Below are 21,653 nucleotides of genomic sequence, written 5' to 3'. Positions count from 1 at the left end.
CACGCCCACAGTTTAATTACAAACATCAATCACAGCTCTTAGGTCTATCGCAGTATCTATAAGATGGCTTTATAGCTAAACGATACTGAGGTTATGTATTGCATCCATGTCGTTAGATTTTCGTCAGTCTTATGTATAAACTTCATTGACTATTCTTCTCTTTGATGATACTAGCCTTAGACATAGTGCCATTACAGTAGAATGATTTCATCGCAAAATATCAAATAATTGATAGCGACATGTTTTGTATACTATGATGTACGCAGGAGATGTCATTAGCGGTGAAGAACGCAAAGATAGATCAATCTTCTCACCTTATCTTTGGCACAACTATTAAATTCCGTTACACGTGGACCAAAGTACTAATTGGGATAGGTATATCTTAATGAGAGCACATATAAAAGACAACCGTGTGCTGTTCACAATTTTTACGGTGCCAGATGTGTGTTAGGGTATTGTGTGAATGTTCACTTTCAAAAAAGGAGTCGCACCAAAGAGTTCATTTTACATCCGTATTGCCGTGCTTTTGTCCCAGTCTTGTGAAAATGTCACCGACTGCGCATCCCTATCAGAAACATATTGATTTCACAAAACAAAAACAATGTTGGCACCGCAAGATATTAAAGAAATGATTTCGACATATTTTGTATACTTTGATTTACGCAGACGATAACACTAGGTGCAAAGAGTTCACAAGTAGATACGCTATAACCCGTCACCCATATCATCTCTCTGAAGATATGATTTTCACTGAACAAAAACAAAAGTGGGATCGCAAGATATTGAAGAATCGATTTCGACGTATTTTGTATGCTTTGATGTACGCAAGTGATGTTCCCCGGGCGTAAAGAGTTAAAAGGAATGAGATAGGGTATAACTCGGTACCCATCTCTCTCAAAATGTTGTTTTTACTGAACAAAATCAATGCAAGATATCAAAGAATTTTTGCGACATATTTTGTATCCTTTGATGTACGTAGACGACGACATAAGACGCAACGTGTTCTAAGGTAGATTGACAATAACCTTGTCTAATTGAGGGAGAGGGAGAGAGACGGACAAACGACAGAGAAGATGACACAAACACGCCCGACCGAAAACAAAGGTCAATGTGCCCCCTGGAAAAGTCTAAAATATCAACTACTTACTGAATCTTATTTGGCTCGTGAACAGGGCCAACCGACTTTCCCTGGTGTCATGTGATACAACAATGTCACCTGGCGATTGTCGTCCGATCGCCACAGTAGTGACTAATACAATGTACCAGACAATAGTGGAAGACAACCTCGGGACAGTATCCCAGCCTCATTGAAAACCACAAGGAGATAACAGTTGTTCATATGATGTTATGATTTAGATGCGATTTATGACATCTTGTTAGGAACAATGACTAATTACTTGATACTAATCAAACAATTCGTAAAATGATGTATGATCTTTTCCAATCACATTTAGAGGGAATCCGTATTTGAACTAATTGAAGAGGAAATGCATAGAAATGTGAGGGCATAAAACATCTGTTTGCCTTGCCACAAGAACTTACCATAGCCTAGCTACATTGTATAGTGTTATCTTATTCAGTTCAAGATGAAGGAAATGCCCATTGAAACCAAAAATGTGCATTTTCAACACTCGATTTATTTGAAGCATCGAAATTAATGCAAGTACATTCGAAATTCCTACATTGACACTCAAGTTACTTAAACCTCATTATAGTTTCAAACGAATTTGAATTTAAACTAAACGGATTGTCTTTCAGGACATGCTTTTAAATCATGAATCATATTTAGTTTATAAAATCCTATGTCTTACAAATACGAACTTTGCCACTCAACAATCTCCATGTGCATCCCGCGGAAAAGAGGCCTTATGGCACTGGGAAGCATCACATGTTATCCATGAGGTTTTCTTTTCTTACAATGTTTTCCTGTTAGTCATTATCTCCATGCAAAATGTTTAAAGTTTTTTTTTTGTGTGAGTGTGTGTGTGTGAGTGTGTGTGTGTGTGTGTGTGTGTGTGTGTGTGTGTGTGTGTGTAATATATGTATATTGTAATGATTTTATTGTAGGTTATGTATACAAGTTGTATTTTTGTCTGTATTTTTGCGGGTCAGCCGTTACCAGTGAGTCAGAGGGCTGACAAGGCTGACCCAATGTAACGAATTGTTTTCATTTTTTGTCAATGAATACAAATATCAATTGACTTGTTTGTCTTTACATCTCCTTGGAGTTAATGATAGTCAGCGCTGCGCTGTATCCTGGAAGGGTTTAAACCCCAGAAAGAGCTGCGGTTTTGTGTTTGTGTTGACATATCTATAATGTACAAATAACACACGGACACTGGACTTCCAACGCCAGGTTTATTTCAACACCATCGCAACTTAACAAACATCTCCACTTCGTAACTTGACCGCCCTGATTCACAGTCCAGATATTGTCACTGCCCCCTAATTTTTTCAATTGATGATCAAAACCTCACGAAAACTACTCATGCAAAACACAACTTGGCACCACACAACACAATAGTGTTTGAAACAACTGGCAAAAATGGATTATTTCTTGACTACTTTTACGTGGGCATAGCATTGCAGCCAAAAGCTTTTCAGATCTCTGTATCATCACAATACTATTATAATGATAACCTTCCTATGGCAATAAAGAATCTTGAAAGCAACTTGAATGGTACGCTACACATTGATTTGTGCCTGATCTTGAGATCACACTCATCTCGGATGCACATGTCTTCACTCAAAACAAGAATGGGGATCTTTAGTCGGTTGACACTTCATGATGAACTGAGATATTCAAATATCAATTCTTAACAATTCCTCGTCATATTCTTCTACAAGCAGTAACTATATATAGTGGTCTACTTTAATTTCCCTCATAAGTAGCGCTGTCTAAATACTTGCTGTCCGAAGCTGCTAGATCGGATGCTTCTATTTCTTTGTCATCTTCATTGTATCCTACTTCGGAAGATGGCAGAAAACTTGACCTACCATCGTCTTTGCAAATCGCCACAGAAAATTGCACTGTTTTGCTAAGTACAATTATTGCAAAGCATATTAATAAAACTGGTCCGGATTCAGTAGAATAAGCAAACCCTGTTAAACGCTTAAGCAAGTAACTAATCATAATGATGCTGTAATATACATAATTATCTTGAACTTAAACCCTAAACTTGTGAACTCTTTCACATTAAATTAAATTCAGGGCTGTTTTCTTACTATATTGGCAAGGATGCGATGTGGCTGCGACGATGTCCTGACGTCATGATGTTGCTGACGTCACTGTATCTCGCCATCATGTTCAGCCTTGTTCTTTTTACGACCTGTAAGATACATCACGCCTGTGAGACTGTGGTATGGCGGTAACAATGCATAAAGAACACCTTGGTTCGTGAACATCTAGTATTGTTTCAAATTCTACCTAGCTGCTTAAAACCAGATTCCTCTCTGTGATGAAAGGAATTTGGCTACATCATGATCAGTTGATGATTGTTTCTGCACCAAGACTTGTGTTCGAGACCATGGGCAGGTAATTCTGTAGTCTTCCCGAGTTTTTCTATCCCGATTGTTCGAGAGACTTGTAAGACATAATAGTTTAAGAAGTGCTTCTGAGATTGCGTTTAGCCCTGCTATCCACATAGTTCTGCTGAAGTCATCTCTGACGCTATGTAAGTTAGCCTAGCTGACCAAGCAAAGACATCCCATATCACTGATTCTTTTGGTAACGCCTCTGGAAAGAAGCGCTCTTATATTGAGTCTTCTTATCCTACAGGAGGACGACATATTCCAAACGCAACTGGAAATTGGTTCAGTTAGGAGATAGAGAAGAGATGTGTTTGAAAGCATCGGTGAGATTGTTGTCATGAACATGTACCTCAACGCTACTCCTCCCAGGACTGCAGGTCCATACCGGGGATGTCATCACACGACTCCATGTCAGCCAGGTCAGTGCGCCGGAACACGTCAGGCGGCAGGCGCGTGATCCCGGTGTTGTCGCAGATGACGCGTGCTAAAGTCACTCGGCTGATTTGGGTACGCTGTGACGGCGTGAAGACATCATCACTCTGATACCAAAACCTGGAAACGGAACGACATTACCATGATTAGATTTACGTTAGATATAGGTATAAATGGCATTATCAGCATGGTTGCAGCATTTTCCTGCACACAATTCTCTCTGGATCTCACCTCATAACTTGTTTTTAGATTTATGAACATTTTGAGTTGAGCTTCCGTAACCAAGTGCATGTTGAAACTAATGTTAATGTTCAACCTAATTTCTAATTAAAATGTTGACTTTCACGTGCACTGCAATTAAAGATACTTCGTTGTAAAATCAAATGGTAAGTCACAGAAATACGCTCCAATACCACTTAGAATCACAGTCCTACTTTCCTTGTCAGAAAGTCTTACAGTGCGATTTGTTTTTACGTACTTCTAAGATCCTCATGCACACATCTTTCATCCTGTCCTTACCTGTCGCCGTCGCGGTGTGCCTTGAACTGCTCCGCCAGCATGCACCTGAAGGTCGGCCCAACTCTCGCCCCGTCTTCGTGATCCTCCAGCTGGGCTGCAGGCCAAAGGTCAATGTTGTTGACGTCACCATATACGTCAGCCAGTGTGTCACGTACGTCAGAGTTGGAGATCTCACCGGCGAGGTCGTCAAAGGATTCTGCAGATGGACATTGGATAGAAAATGATTGTATTAATCAAGAAAATGGCATATTATCCAACCTAAGCCCCACCATAAATATTCCAATAATATTCAAACCGATTACACAATTTGTTTTACTGTTGTCTTATAATTATAATTAGATGCTATCATTTCAATTTTCCAACTTCCCCTGCTTCCGATGGGGTGGAGATGACAAAGTCATTTTTATAGCTATTCTCTGCTACTGATTGCTAACAAAATGTGCCATCTACTCACTGATGAAGTCTTGTGAAATAACACAATAATAAGATCATGTAAAACTAGAGTTCCACGAACACATTATCTTCGCCAAATAATCAAGGCTTATTATGGAAAGTGATTAATATTTACGTGCTTATCACCCCATGCGCCATACCATTTGGACGTTATGATTGGGCGAATGAGTCCAGTCTAGATAGGGTTAAAAATCATTTGGTGGTACAGGACTAGTATATGTGTAAAGTGTGCTGATATATGTTATAACTGGTCATGAAAAAATGTGAGTATGTTGATATTATATGGGCCACAAAGGTTCGATATGGCAGTGTTGAAAGTTGAAAGTGATGATGAAATAGTACAGTCAATACATATGAATAGAACAAATCTGGCACGTTTTAGGTGTTTTTAGTCAGGCTTTCTATTTTGTCCCTATTTCGGTATGTCGCCAACCGTGTTGAACAAAAATGCTTAAACTGAACGCGTCAAAAACCAGCAGGACCCACACCTCTGCTTGGAGAATAGTTTATTTATTTGACCTACATGTACGTTTATGCAAGGCTATCTGTTCACATGACCTGGCACTGTCCCATGTCCCATTGAAAGGCAGTGGGTTAACAAACTTTCCTTACTAATTATGCAAATTAGCTCCTTATTTGCATAATAAGTCATTGATAATGTAAAGCACCATCCGAGCTCTCTACATACCAAACATCACGACGATCTGTCGACCCCTTCTGAAGTTATTCATGTCCGAATGTCAAAACAAAAACACCCACTGCAGTTCTTAACAAGCCGCTAGGGGGCCAAAATTTACAGAACTTACTTTCTGTGGCATGAACTATCTACCACACAAAAATCATGACCATAGCACTTTCAGAAAATATGCCCCTAAATTTTGAAACTCTGCTGCAGTACCTTTGGTACCCGCTAGAAGGCCCATTATCGAACTTGAGCTTCCTTTCTGTAAATCCTACCCATCCACTAAATATCATAAGGATCCATCAACAGCTTCTCGAGTTATGCTGCAGTACCGACGGAAAATACCAGGGGAACCATTTTTGGACTTGACCTCCGTTTATACACCATCTACACACCTGCAAAAAATCATGAAGATCCATCAACGTTTCCGTCACTTTTTTTGCCTACATACAAACACAAAAAAATGCAAAGTTCGCTGCAATACTATTGAAAAACGCAAGGTAAACCATTTTCGAACTTGACCTTCCTTTACACAACCACTACACACCTACCAAAAATCATAAAGATTCATTGAAGTTTTCTTGAGTTATGCTCCTGACATACATTCAGACCCACCCAACAGATTTTTCAAACGAAAACATAATCTTCTCCGAGGACAAATACTCGGCGAAGATAATTACGGAAGATTCTAAGGTCCTCGTTGCTCTTCTGCTTATCTACCTAATGGTTGTCTTTGAACCAATGTTATTACCAGAGTTAAATAAGGATAAACGTTGGTCAAATTCAGGCTTTGAAACTCCCATGTCCAACCGAATTCGAACCTTGTTCTACGATGTTCGATCTGACGTGATTCGATTCGAACACGTGTTTTATTTCGGGTCACCTGCGGTCATTGCAAGTTTCTTCTGTAAACACTCGAGCTCGCTGTCGGCCCCTTTTTCAATATTTTTGCATCTTTGTCACTCACCTGCCCTAGGGAGGTTGCAGAAGGCTCTCCAGTCGTTGTAGAAGGGAAGACCGTGGTCACGGCCGCGTTGGGTGTTCAGAGAGGCCAGATCCAGCGCTATCTGGTTTTTCAGAGCGAAGAGTTTCTGGGACAGCTCCTCGTGCATTATCTAATAATAAAAAAAACGACAGTCTTGAACATGATTGATGTTACGTTAACCGTCGCTCTCAAAAATGTTCACACATTCATATGTGCACCCGGGAAGATTTTACAAAACAATATGTCTAATAAGATGATTAGATAGATTGCAACTGTAGATACTGCATGCCCTGTTAACGTTGCCCTGCATGTAGTTGAACCAATATTTCTTTACACAGGTAAACTACTGAGTACATGTAATTAGAGAGATTCGGGACCTCTATTTCGGGGTGGATGTTGTAGTGTCATGCCACAAGAAAGGCGACCCAGGTCGTTTTGGATAGATTCCGGAATGACAATGTGTGTTTAAAACATGGCGACTTACGTTTGTGGGAGTGACCAGCTTAGCGAACCCTCCGATAAGCCCTCTGACCAACGGGTCTACACCGCTCTCCTCAACGACGCGCCACGGCGAGAAGAAGGTGTCATGAAGGGCGACATTCCCGATCTGCGGGTCCTCCTCATAATTCTGAGAGCAGAAACAAAAATAAAGAAACATCGACATAAATATAATGACATATTTTTCTTGGCTTGCATACATTCTGCTCCGCCATAGGCAGATAAATTTTGAAGAATTTGAAGCGTTTTGTTTTTTTGTTGCTTTTTGAATGCTTATTTCGCATTTTTACACCTGGGTGGAATGAGGCAAGTCGTATTAAGCGCCTTTTCCAAGGGCACAAAATCGGTGGCGTCAGGGTATTAGAACCCGGAAGCAACGGGTTCTTGGCCAAACACCCTGTCGCCGATACGCCACACGAATTCACAATTTGAAGTAGTCGGATAACTCCGTAAGTGAGGACGGGAGTGATACTGACTTAGCGTGGGCTGATCTGGCCTGCAGTGACGGTTAACCGCGGTTGAGGTCGGAGAGGCGTCAGTAGGTCGGTCGGTCAGAGTAGCATTCAGACGAACGAAATTTAGATGACTTAAGTCTTACCTCATCAAAACGCCTGACCGTTCCGGCAATAGCGGCGTGGCCGAACCTGAAGGCGGCAGTCGCAAACTCGTTCCGGGTCGAGGGGTTCACGTTTGGGTCGTATCCGGCGTATTCCCCAATCTGGTCCATCCCTGAATCGGGCGTATAAATCGGGGTGTCTATGTATCAGACTCTACCGTTCGCATCAAACCAACATGTGCCTAAAAGGGCCCGGCATTGCTGGAGGTTGTTAAACTTGTAAGGGCTAGAACCCCGACTAGTGCAGAAATAACAATTTTGAAGAAAAAAAAAAGATAGCTTTCTTAGGATAGAATAAGCATAGCACGAGGAGGACAAGAATAACCTACCTATGGCACATCCAATATCAAACTTTCTAAAGAAGCTCATAACCACAAATAAGTTAGCCTGGAATCCATCCTATTTAGCTTCCGTCCGCTACCCTAGCTCCGCTGCGTTACTCAAGTTCCGCTGCCGGCCAATTTGACCGGCAGCGGAACTTGAGTAGGATGGATTCCAGGCTACAAATAAGTTGCCCAAAGGAGAGAATTCGAAACCACTATTGATATACATATATTGTAGCAACTCTATGGTCAAAATGGCATCAAAAATGCTACCTATTGGCCCAAGGATCTTGGGCAGGTATTCGGTGAAGGTGATGTGCTGCATCATCGCGCCGACGATCTTACGGGCTTCCTGGTAGATCTTTTCCCCGTCCCAGTGCGGATTGATACGCTTCAGCTCCCGGGCGAGTCGGTTGTGCTCGCGGACCCAGATGGTGTGTGATGCGATCAGCGTGTTGACCTCATTCGCTCTAACGTCGCCCGCAAGGAAGCAAGGGACGACGTTCTCTCCATTGGGGTTCTAAAGGTAGTTAGCATCATACAGTTTTCGGCCTATGGCTATGGGGATTTCTTACGTTTGCCACAAGGTGACTGGCTATGACACGTTAGATATCGGAGTGCACTAGAGAAGTGCAATAACAATTGTGCTTGAGTTTAGGGTGCAAGCTATAGATGTGTATGAATGTTTAAAAAACAATTCTGTCTGCGTATCGGCTTTTCACGCCCTCTTTGAAATAGCGCTCTGCGGAGGTCAATTGAACTGCAGCCGGTCCATCCCGAGAGGCAGTTGTGTAAAAAGGCGCATCTATACACGAACTAAAAAAGACGTCGTCACCATTCAATACATACAGTCTCAAAGATATATTCCTACACCGCACAGCACAGTTTACACTTGAATGCCTCTCACATGTGACTTTCTATCCATTCTTTAAGAATTTTGGCCATACTATTTTTGTACCCGCGTCATCATCGGACCACCGGCCGGGGGTCGCGGGTAAGTACTGTGTTCTTTAACCTGAACCACAGTTTGTGCCATAGGTCAAATAGGGCAGTTGAGATTCAATGACTACATTAAAACTGGAGGCTTCATTACAGGGACCGGTTAAAATAAGTACGTCAATCTCTTTGTGACTCAAGTTTGAACATAGGCTTCTATTCTTTGTGACGCGTACTCTGATTGGTTCGCACTGACCTGACTGCAGGAGCTCACCGCCTCGGTCTGGAAAGGAAGCAGGTCCATTCCTGAGCTGATGTCTACTTCCTCCAAGTTTACGCGCAACAGACCATCATCTGTACTGAAGTCTCGCAGTCTGAGAAAAAAGACGAAAACAATCACATTAATGAGGCCTAAAAAGAGCTCTACAATGATCAACATATAAGCCGCTGGGATGATTGTAAACACATAGGGATACGCACGTGGCTAAAACCCACGGGAAAGGTAAAGCATTTCTAGTATTCACAAGGAGGTTTTCAAACTTCATTGGTGATACGACTGGAGCGAGACTGCGGGTCAACAAAAGGTTCTAAATGCCATTGTGGCTCAGCCGCGGTTGAACGGGCAATCCAATGCATTCATGCTGGATCCATGAATGAAAACTATTGCACAACTACCAATGATCATGGAATGTACAGTTTTTACGCTGTCTTTGAAATTTATGTGCATATGCAAAAGAGGCATCAGTGGATTATTACAGTTTTTTTCTGAAAATGGAACCCAAAAGAATCCCTTGAAAAGTTGCAGAATCAGTGAGTGATTTTAGACTAGAATGGTAGAAAGGTATGGAAACTCACGACTCTGCAACCTCAGAAGTTGAGCCGTAGACCATGGAGGCGTCGATGAAGCTGGTGATCTGGTTGATCTGTTCGCGGGGTTTGAATTTGTTGAAGATGGTGGACGTCTCTCCTGTTCCGCACACGGCGCTGGAGCGGGTGAACGGCATGCAGGCCTGTGGAAGGGAGGAAAATCATGTGGATTACGAGTCGTAAGACAGATGTCAACCGGGTAGCCTTTGATTTCATCCAAGTACGATGCCTCACACGATATGTCTCTGGCCTTCTTTAAAGACCCATAGCCGTACATTATCTTGAATGTTGCCTGACCCCAAAACCGCACTGTGCATTTGACATTACCATGTTTAAAGTGAATCATGCCCTGTACCTTATCTAGAACGTTGTCTATGCGGGGGTCGTCATCAGGAATGGGGATGGGGAAACACGGCATGATGTTGTCACAGGTCTCAGAACACGAGATCGCGTCCATCCTGAAAAGCATGGTAGCGGGTGGTTAAGAAATGCTGGCAGCGCGCGCGACAAGCAAAATGCTGCTTGAGGAGAGGAATAGAATTTTGAAGGGTCTGCTTTTGTTATGCGAAGGACAAAAAAGGACAATTAAAGCCAATGGGTCGAGTCTGAGTTTTACTGTGCTAATTGTCTGTCACAAAACATCTCATGGATATGCCCATGTCACGAAATGATTCTGTTGGTTGTGAATGTAGATAGATGGGCTGTACTGACCCAGGTTTGGGCATGGTGAGCCCCACAGCGGTTGGGGTGAGATCTACATCGTGGTCCAGGAACTGTCCCCACTGAGTCAGCATGTGGGTGTAGTCAGGATCCTCCACGTTTGTTGGCGTGGTGATCAGCTAGAAAAACAACATTCAGACAATATTATCATAACTGCTTTTTCAGTGTTTGAAGTACTGTTATGTTGCCATAGGAAACACTGTCAGTGGATTGCCATTAAGACCATATGTCCTGAATGTTTCCGCTTTTTTAAGATCGGCAAAGAATGCCGACGATTCTTTAGAAAAATCACGAATACAAGGTCTTGTCTTCCTCAAGTGGTAATATGTTTAAGACCTACTTCGTTGGAAACTTGGCGGACGCTGGGTAGGGTGAATCCGTTGTACTCCAGAGACGTGTCCCAGCCCACGGGGTCGTTCAACTGATCCTCGTAGATGGGCGGCAGGAAACGCTGGAAGGGTGTGAGTGAAGAGCCCCACAGCTTGTTCTTCCTGTTGTTGCAGGTTCCGTCGATGTTGCGGTACTTTCTGTTGAATCTGGTGGGACAGCGGACCCGGGTCGCGGAGCGTGCGCAGCCGGAGAGGGCGGCGATTTTGTCGAGCTGCCGCCGAGAGATCAGAGGTCTGTTGCCAGGAAGGCCTGTAAGACGGGAAAATGTTTTAAGTCATTTTCTGCTGTCTCCGACAAGACAGTTACACAGGAAAACGCGCCAATCCAGTCTCGTTGACCCTTGTACAGCTGAAAGGCACATAATGCTGCAAAAGAGGGCCAAGATGTCAAGAATGTCCTATACGAACACAATTTGTTCATCATCCTGTCTATCTTTTGCTTTCAAATTATTCATCAACAAAGACTCTTCCTCGTGCTCCCCTTGGGGCTAAAATCAGATGGAAAATTGACGTGCAAGAGTTTCAATGGAAATCTCACCGTTGCTCATCCTACCCTTGACCGTCTCGGCCACCCGCGCAAAGGTATTCCTCAAAATCGCTGCCGCCCGTGCCTCCCGCATGGCGGACTTGTCCTTGTGAAATAGGCTCAGGAGGCTAAATGGGCTCCTTTTTCTGGAAAGTACCAAAAACACAAAATAATGATTATCCATAAACAGTTCCTACTGCAATCAAACACCTCGTCGCTAGGATAAAGTTGTCGCCATGCGCCAGTTAACACAGACATTTTCATGGATCCCAGTGTGTGTTACATAGAGCGAAAACCACGTGACAACATAGACCGGACACAGAACTCATGCGCCACATCCACGCACGTTGTAATGGTACTGCTGCTGTTTGCCTCCTGTGTTACCTTTTCTCCCATCATTCAATGGGATCAGTGAAAAGGCCTGTGGTAAGTATTGTGCTGTCCGGCACATCTGACCTATACCGGGTACAATCTCATTAACTGTCACAGCAAAACGTTGAAGTTGGTACTGTTAACACCCTTGTAGCCCCTCTTGCCACATGAAGAATTCATCTTCCTCTATCAGTAACACAAAATATCCCTGTCCTTCCTTACCTTGTCTTGTTTTCGAACGTCTGTATATCCTCTAAAGTTGCAAGTAAGGAGGGGATAGCGAAGGGGTCGCCGGGGCACTCTTCCGGGTCATCCTGTGAACCTACGAACAACGTTACATGCATCTCATTGTATCTTTTTTTGCCGAACATATCACGATATTTTAAGAGTCTCCATCCTAAAGACAGATTTGAATATATCTTTAGATGCAACAACCCCCACAAAAATAGGTAAATATATAAATGACTGCTTTGTCATTTGAAAAAATACCGAAACTAATGATTTGCCCCACTCGATTGTAACATGAAATCAAAGACTTTGCCCTTAGCTATTAGTAATTAGGATGTTAAGTTTTATTCTATATCTCTATTTTGTATTATGTTACATGTTTAATAGTTGTTACCATACATTGTACCGTGTGCCATTGCCGTGCAATAAAGTTCTTCTTATGAAGTGGAATATAATTCGTCGTAATGGCACAATTAGCATTGTTAGGTTGGACTAGAATGCAGAGAAAATAACTGATGTTTTTGTATATCAGCAAACTGCATGGTCTCACCGCCTTCCTTCGCCTCCCCCGTCACCACTAGGGTCGAGATGACAAGAAGGCAGAAGAGAAACAAGGTGACTGACGTCATTGTTACCTGCAGAACAAAAGCAATCACGACAAAACGTTATTATATAGATACGTTAGTTAAGCCCCCCTCTCACTGGACCCGTGGCACGCTGGCGTCGTCGCTGCGTCCTAAACTGGATTTGTGTTGCCCTTAACTTTATAATGGGAATATCATTAAAACCGTACAAGTATGTCCAAAATGACAACCAAAAAAACCCACAAAGCTTAGAAAGATTCGTTTTTTGTCGATGAAATTCGTTGAGTGCTTTGTCAATTCGATCGGCCGCAGCGACGCCGCCAGCGTGCCGCGGGTCCAGTGAGAGGGGGGCTTAAGAGTAAGGCTACGTATACGTGGAAAGTTCCGTGGCGTTTCTGGTCACGGGACAGTGTTGGCACATTTGAAAACAAAGCGCTAAGTCCAAGATTCCATCTCACATCCTTGTTGTACCGTAAACATCACAGACCATTCATCTATCCCGAAGCACGTCCACAGTCCAATTACAGGCATTATGATAGCGTCACAAATCCACCGACGTATGTATAAGATGGCTTATTGTGGCTTCATCATTGTCGTTGAATTTTCCTCAGTCTGATGTATACACTTCATTGACTATTGTTCTATTTGATGATATATCCATAGCCCTACGTACTACAGAAATATGAATGAACATAGAATGACCTAAAGTATTGATTGCAACATTTTTGCGTTGTTTGGTTTCGCAAAATATTACATTAGATGTGAAGAATCCCGTTTTTATAGCCGTCCCAGTCTCGTGATGATATCACTCCGACTACGCATCTATATCAAAACATAGCTCTGAACAAAAACACTATTAGCATCGGCAGCGTCACTGGATATTGAAGAATTGATCGCTACATATTTTGTATACTTTGATCAAAGAGGTTGAAATAAGATTTCTTAACACCCACCCACGCAGGTGGAGGCTGTGATTCGGTCTCTATTGATTGACAGATCCGCTTGCCATCACGGGTATCAGGACGGACCATTACCAACTCGGACCATTGCAAATCTGGTCAACTGCCCATCGCCGTGGTCAACTCTGCCCATCGCCCTGGTCAACTCGGCCCAACCACGAAATTTACACAAAATGTAGCAAAAACACCCACCCCATAAACAACATCATTCCTGTAATTCTAACATTCTTTTTCTTTTCTCTGTGGGTATTTAGCGACGATGTCTTCATGCGCTGGCGGGCTTGGTCACGTCGACCCGCCGTGTCCCGGGGCATATGTGCGACGGTCGCAAGCTGTACGTATACGGTCTCAAGCGTTACTGCTGACTTACATTATATATGCTTGAAGCAAATACTTTCATAACTGTATATTCTACAGACACCCCTTTCTCTGGAGTCAGATGATTTCCATCACCAAAATCATATACTAGCATTGAAGAAATAAACACAACGTTTCTGATCACTTTTAGACGTTTTACCTTACATTACGTTACCTTACCCTACATTTCGTGGTAGCCGTACGTAGGTCCACAACCAAATGTTTGAAATCATTTTTTGAAACATTGTGGTGTCGGAGAATTACTTTGTTCTATGTAACAAGAGGCTGAAAGCAAGACATCAAGTGTTCGATAGGATTGGGTTTAGGTAGCATTTTTAGCAGTGCAGAAGTGTGGCCTTCTTATCAATTAAAAAGACTGTCCACAGAATATGTTTGTTATTTGGTGCCAACAAAGAAGGTGTTGGGCGATTGGCACCTCAACCTCTGCAAGAATGTAGATTGAACACTCGCAGTGAATGATATGGCTGTTTTTAAACAATATGGAAAAAAAGACGATAGGAAAGAAAACCACGGAACTCAGAACGTAGTCTGGTGGAACTAAATACTACGTGTGTTTTTTTTCCTTTACTTCAATTCACCACAATACAAGGCTCATTGAAAGCCATCCGAGCAACTCGACGTGACTATATATATGTACTCCGATTTACGCCACGCGATATGGAACAATCCAAGGGAACAATCTAAGAACGTGCACGACATGACATATCCAACCAGGTGTTCCCACAGCAACTAATAATATACAACATGAAATATGACCATTTACGACTCTTACGGATTGGTATCAACCGAAATGCCAGAAACACATTCTGAAGATGCCAATATACATATAAAAGATGGCCCAGAACCGACCTGATTGGAGAAGAATTGTCCGCAAAAGACGTAGAGACCGTGGAGTAGGCCACTCGACCCAACGTTAAGGTTACCTTATCATGTATCAAGTAAGTATCAAACGCAGAACCCCTGTCCTCAGAATTAAGATGCTTTATAATACGAAGATTGTGGAATATGAAAAAGCATCGATTGCATCTGACCACCAGCAAAACGTAGCCCTGCGGACTTGTTTGCTCTGGTTGTGATGCCCAACAACGCACATCGAAAATCCTCCATGCAGGCGGTAAATTTGAGGAAAGTATGAGTTCTCTTATATATGGTAGCCGTTCATCCCTAACCAAGATAGGACACCTCTTCTCACAAACTAGTGGAAAACACTTTTACTGCCCACTTTCTCCGAGATGATCTCTACGGAAACTAAAGCCTATGATAAAGATATTTATCAACTTATCGTCCCGGGTTTAACCACACCAGACTAGCAACGTATTCTACTTCATTCACCTTTAACCGCAAATTGGGCAGGGGATTCTTTCTTTGAGGAGCTAATTTTGAGCGGGAAGACCTGGTATCTTTGTATTATGTGTAACTGGTGTCAAAATCTGGACAATAAGAGCGAATAGCAGTGGCCCTGCAAAGCTCGTGTCACGAGAGCCCAGAATATATGGTAGATCACAGAAAAGTCCGTACGCTACGACACTAAGAAAATGCGCCAAAAAAGCAGTTACTCAAACGACTGGATATGATTTTGGAAACGGTCAGACGTTTCAAGTAGCATCCACTACTTTTCGTCAGTGACTGTGAGCAAGATCAGTCGAACAGCAGGTTTATAACCACGAACTATGAATTGATATGCAACTGGTTATAAACCTGCTGTTCGACTGATCTTGCTCACAGTCACTGACGAAAAGTAGTGGATGCTACTTGAAACATCTGACCGTTTCCAAAATCATATCCAGTTGTTTGAGTAACTGCTTTTTTGGCGTATCTTATTACCTGGATGTCTAATCTTCATCGACGTACTAAAAAAATGATTCCACGTTATCTATCAAGGTAGGTATTTGTACGTCTACCCACTCATGGCTTCATTAACTTGTACAATCATAACGGATTGAGTTGCGTTCTGTTGTTCCGGAGGCTTCTGTTGTTCCGGCGCCCCTAGGCCTCCAGTTTTACTGCACATTTGCCGCTTAATTCCGCGCCAAGCTGTTGTGCTTGACTCCGCATGCAACGTCAACGGCATCACATACTCATTCTTCATCCATGTCTTAAGATACATTTGTCATATTTCATACGAAAATGCAGGCAATCAAATATCACGTATTAAATCATGAATAAGGATTAAACAGAATACCGGAGGTCCGACAGAATACCGGAGGTCCGACTAGATTGCAAAGCGTTCGTATTGCGGTCATATAACTACTACCTGGTAGCATGGAATAATTTCTGTTTGAAAAAAAAAGCACACAGACAGTACTTTTATATCTCAACGTACTGGCGTATGAATAATGCTATGCCTCTGAACGTAATGCCGTCATGAAATATGAAGAGGACCGTTAAAAGTAATTCAACGGACATTAGTTATGTATAGATGGAGTTATTAAATTTCTTACCGACAAATGTATCTTGTAGGGCACTGGTCAGCCGGGTACTCGTTTGATCGAACCAACTGTCCGTTCCCCCTCTCCCTGAGACTCTCGCCGCCTATGTTACGTGAGATTTGGTAGGGTGTCCGGTGTACCACGTGGTTTCCAGGACTCTTCCGATTGGTTCATCTAGACACCCGTCCCATCGTCAGATAGGTAAGGCGACGTGGCGAGTTCTGTGTCGTTACTCGTCACGGGACGGAGTCTCCGGGTTTGAAATCATAAAAGTACCAAGATTCCATCTAACATCCTTGTTGCTATATTGAGCCTTGTTGCTAGCCCACATGAGCCCCTCAGTCTTGTGCATGTGTGTAAGGAACACAGGCCACTCGAGCATCTGGTACGTCCAAAGACAAATCAACTAAAATATGAAAGGTATCGAGAGTGTCCTTGTTAGATTTTCCTCACAGTCCGTTATGTCCAAAACTTCATAGACTGTTCATCTCTCGCAAGATATACGTACATAGCTCTACTATACAGACAAAAGGAACAACAGTATCGCAAGATATCAAAGTGGTTGCGACCTATGCATGTTTTGTATTGCTTTGCCTTTGATGTGTGATAAGATATCATCAGAAGTGAAGAGTCCTTGTTGTTCTGTAAACATAACAGACTATACATCCCTGATCGCTCCCAAGATCAATCACGCCCACAGTACAGACATCAATTACAGTATCTTTAAGATGGCTAATTGCGGCTTTGTACCCAAACGACACCGATGTTATATATTGCATCCATGTTATTTTGTTAGGTGTTTGTCAGTCTTCTGTATGAAATTCAATGACTATTCTTCTCTTTAATGATATCTCCATATACATGTACTAATCGCTATTACAAAAGAATGATGAAAGCGCCACAAAATATCAAAGAATTTATTGTGACATGTTTTGTTTACTTTGATGTGCGCATGGAATGTCATTAGAGGTGAATAACCCAAAGACAGGTCAATGCTCCCCCGCACTTTTGATACGCTAACTATTATATCATATGCCGTTACACGTGGACCATCGTACTAATTGAGATTGGTATATCTTAATGAGAGAACATATACAAAGTGATAGTGTGAAGCTGATCATTTTCACGATGACAAATTTGTGTTACGGTTTGGTTACAATACTTACTTTCAAAATGGAGTCGCGCCGTTTTAAAAACAAAGACAAAATAGTTCATTTTACATCCGTATTGCCATGCTTTTGTCCCAGTCTTATGAAAATGTCACCGACTGCGCATCTCTATCAAAAAAATATCAAGTTCACAGAACAAAAACAATGCTGGCACCGCAAGATGTTAAAGAATTGATTTCGACAGATTTTGTTTACTTTGATGTACGCAGACGATGACATTAGGTGCAAAGAGTTCACAAGTAGATTGGCTATAACCCGGTATCCATATCATCTCTCTGAAAATATGATTTTTACTGAACAAAAACAAAAGTGGGATCGCAAGATATTGAAGAATCGATTTCGACATATTTTGTATACTTTGATGTACGCAAGTGATGTTCCCCGGGCGTAAAGACTTCAAAGGAATGAGATAGGGTATATCTCGGTACCCATCTCTCTCAAAATGTTGTCTTTACTGAACAAAATCAATGCAAGGTATCAAAGAATTTTTGCGACATATTTTATATCCTTTGATGTACGCAGGCGACGACATAAGACGCAACGTGTTCTAAGGTAGATGGACAATAACCTTGTCTAATTTACGTTCCACCCCTAGGTCATTCTATACTAGGTACTCGAGTGTGTGATATTGCAATTGTAAGCGTAACACTACGTTAAAATATCGTTGAAATATCATCATTTATATCTGAGTTAAGAGGTTCGTGTACACACGAAAACACGCACACGCGCACACATTGAGGGAGAGGGAGAGAGACAGACAGACGACAGAGAGACACAAACACACCCGACCGAAAACAAAGGCCAATGTGCCCCCTGCAAAAGATTAAAATAGCAACTACTTACTGAATCTTATTAGGCTCGTGAACAGGGCCAACCGACTTTCCCTGGTGTCATGTGGTACAACATTGTCACCTGGCGATTGTTGTCCGATCGCCACAGTAGTGACTAATACAATCTACCAGACAATAGTGGAAGACAACCTCGGGACAGTATCCCAGCCTCATTGAAAACCACAAGGAGAAAACTAGACGGGCAACATTTGCGAGCAAATGCAGAATGTTTACCTTCGCATGGTCTATCTTTACGTTTCTACCAGGAAGGATAAAGTGTTTTATTTTTTGGATGCGTTGGCACAGGTCCATGACACAGGATAAGTCAAGAAAAGGCGAATGAATTCTGATAATTTTTGACCTGTAAGTGACCTTAATGGAGACCAACGAAATGGATGCATAATTTGTACAATCAATAAGGAAGATTTATATTTCAATTGTGCTTAATGATATGAATAGCATACATATGACAAAGGTAACAAGGCTCAAGAGCAACATTTATTGATATGAATGACGCAAAATATGACAATTTGAATTTGTAATACATTGGTGACAAATGATATCTATGCTAGTGACACATGTAACGTTAAGATAAAGGTGAATATCATCAGACAAACACTATTTGCATAATTAATGAGGCATTTCTGCAACAACTTTGATATTTGCAACATATGTAATCTAAAAATAGGAGATAATGAATTCATATGGCTCATTCCAATTTTTAGAGACTTCTTTGCATATCTAATTAGCAAAGTCTGCACTCGTATCTGTAATTCGGCTACATGAAATCGTCGGTGGTTTCAGTGCTTTGTTTGCATTCATCTCGCAAGCGCATGTTGAAATCCAAGTAAAGCCACGGTCACAGTAAACTCACGTCGTACCTACGATGGGGTTTCTTCCGTCATGACAGCGCCGTACGTTGTACGTCTGGGAAAAACCGGGTGCAATAGTTAACACTTACAAAGTGGTGGTCACATATAACGTAGGTACATCGTACGATGGGTTTTTTGAGTGTACCTAGGTCAATCGCAGGTCAATCGCAGGTAAATCGCACGTAAAAGTAGCCATCGCCGAGCGTCCTACGCCGGAAAATACAGCTAAAGATGATTTTGAACATGTTCAAAATGTTGCTCCCGTCGCCGTACGATTTTTATTGCCCCCAATACAGACTTCACTACGGCCTTCTTTTTATACCAATGAGGTGAAAATGTATACATTTCGATCGTTTTCTGATGGTTTCAGTTTTCCCTGATATTGTCGATGTTGTTGAAAAGTACAGCCACCAGAGCACAGTGGCAACCGTTGTACAGCGCGCCCGCTGAAGGGCCTGCTTTCAAGGCTATGATTTACCACGTGTCAGATCAAGTATCGCGCGCAGGTGATGCATACGATTGTTTCATGGCTATACACACGTGGGTTCATAATCATATCAGACCTCAGTCCCATCCTGTCTCTACTTTTGGTTTGCCAAGAGAACAGTTTGCGGATGGCCCAGAGAAAGAATATGACAGGCCAGTTGTATTGTCCATCAAAAAGAAAGCACATAATAGGCATAAAACGTCAAACAAAAACTGAAACTGAAAATAGAGACAGGATAGGACTGAGGTATGATCTAATTATAAACCCACGTGTATACAGACATAAAGCAATTATATGAGCCTGGTTCTGGACCTGACACGTAGAAAATCTAAACTTGGAAGCAGGCTATTCTACTGGCGCACTGTTTTCTGGTTGCTATTGTCTTATGATGGTTACAATTTGCATCAGCATCGGCAATATATCAGGGTAACTGAAACCATCAGAACATGGTCGAAATTTATGAATTCGTCACCTCATCATCAGATAAAAAGGCCGCAGTAAAGCCTAAATATGGGGCTATAAAAATCGTACGACGTTGGATGAAATTTCGAACATTGCCCGACGCTCTGCGATAGCTGATACGATTTACCTGCGATTTACCTGCGATTTACCTGCGATTTACCTGCGTTGTACTGGAAATGCATCGTACGTGCATCGTAGGTACGACGTGAGTTTAGTGTGACCGGGGCTTAACGTGAAGCCGGCACTCAGAGGATTCATGCGTTTTACAAAAGTTTCGTGCGTATTCACATAGTGATTCATGCGTTTTTCATAAGATCTGTACGTTTTCCATAAGATTCGTGCGTGTTCAAAAAACAATTCGTGCGTTTCTCGTGCGAGTGCTTTGGCACCCCTGTCTATCAAAAAACAGAGATCACTAAAGTCGTAGGGTTTACCTCTTTGAAACGCCGCGTTACACCACAGTATCCTATGGCCTACTCCTCACCCTTCAGGGGATTATGTTTTTTACCTTCGCCGGGAATGTATGCATTCGCGGTAAGGTTATGTTATTAGTTACGCCAGCTGTAAAGTGGGTCCGTATGTATGTCGAGATCATAAGTCTAGAGAACTTTGACGGATCTTGCTGATTTTTGGTAGATAAGTGGCGGTTGTGGGAACGAAGGTCAAGTTCGAAAATGGTTAACCTGGCGTTTTACTAAAGTGCTCCAGTGGACTTTTTTTGTTAGTGTGTTTGTATGTAGACAACATAACTCGACGTATTGATGATGGATCTGCATGATTTTTGGTGGGTACGTAGAGATTATGAAAACAAAGCTCAAGTTCAAAAATGGGTCACCTGGCATTTTCCTGCGGTACTGCAGTGGGCTGTTTATGTACGCGTATTTGTTTGTTGCCAGGATAACTCGAGAAGCTGTTGATGGTTGTGCATGATATTTAGTGAATAGGTAGATTTATTAAAGGGGAAGGTCAAGTTCGATGATGGGCCTCCTAGCGGGTACTTTGGGTACTGCAGTGTAGCTTCAAAGTTTGAGGTCGAATTTTCTGCAAGTGCTACGGTCATGATTTTTGTGTGGTAGATAGTCCATACCACATGAAGTAAGTTGTGCACGTTTGGGCCCTCTAGCGGCTTGTTTGGAGCTGCAACGGGTGTTTTTAATTTATTTGTTTTGACCTTTGGACATGAATAACTAGACTTATGGTCAACGGATCGTCTTGATTTATGGTATGTAGATAGCTCGATTAATGATTTACATAATTGAATATTCATTATGCAAATCAGGAGCTAATTTGCATAATTAGCAAGGAAAGTTTATAAATCTGCTGCCTTTCAAAATAGGACTCTCAAACATGTGACATATATAGCTGAAAAAGAGAGAGGTATCGATAGATACCAATAATGCTAATAG

At 42.1% G+C, this 21,653-nt stretch overlaps 2 protein-coding genes across 2 annotated transcripts in view; both read right to left on the bottom strand.

Annotated features, from left to right (window-relative positions):
• LOC136426647 (peroxidasin-like) overlaps positions 1 to 21,653 on the bottom strand; it is a 66,770-nt gene that overhangs the window by 12,871 nt on the left and 32,246 nt on the right. The window lies entirely within an intron of this gene.
• On the bottom strand, positions 2,345 to 12,706 carry LOC136426983 (peroxidasin-like). The gene is made up of 15 exons (XM_066415702.1): positions 12,628 to 12,706; positions 12,072 to 12,171; positions 11,490 to 11,623; positions 10,903 to 11,201; positions 10,554 to 10,681; positions 10,198 to 10,300; positions 9,831 to 9,985; positions 9,232 to 9,349; positions 8,313 to 8,559; positions 7,699 to 7,829; positions 7,087 to 7,230; positions 6,585 to 6,732; positions 4,483 to 4,678; positions 3,881 to 4,083; positions 2,345 to 3,329 (listed from the first exon to the last, which is right to left on the bottom strand). The coding sequence occupies exons 1-14, from the start codon at positions 12,704 to 12,706 to the stop codon at positions 3,888 to 3,890; spliced, it is 2,178 nt and encodes a 725-aa protein (XP_066271799.1). The 3' UTR covers positions 2,345 to 3,329; positions 3,881 to 3,887.

The sequence above is a fragment of the Branchiostoma lanceolatum genome, chromosome 2 (assembly GCF_035083965.1).
Source record: "Branchiostoma lanceolatum isolate klBraLanc5 chromosome 2, klBraLanc5.hap2, whole genome shotgun sequence".
NCBI lineage: Eukaryota > Metazoa > Chordata > Leptocardii > Amphioxiformes > Branchiostomatidae > Branchiostoma > Branchiostoma lanceolatum.
The sequence above is the reverse complement of the archived record's forward strand: the minus strand, read 5'-3'. Positions and strand labels throughout refer to the sequence as shown.

Excerpts from the sequence above, each read along its gene's own strand:
- LOC136426983 (XM_066415702.1), bottom strand. The coding sequence starts at position 12,706 with ATGACGTCAGTCACCTTGTTTCTCTTCTGCCTTCTTGTCATCTCGACC. Across the intron at positions 4,679-6,584 it reads CTGCAACCTCCCTAGGGCAG|AATCCTTTGACGACCTCGCC; the intron begins GTGAGTGACAAA and ends GTCCATCTGCAG. Across the intron at positions 4,084-4,482 it reads GCACACCGCGACGGCGACAG|GTTTTGGTATCAGAGTGATG; the intron begins GTAAGGACAGGA and ends TTCCGTTTCCAG.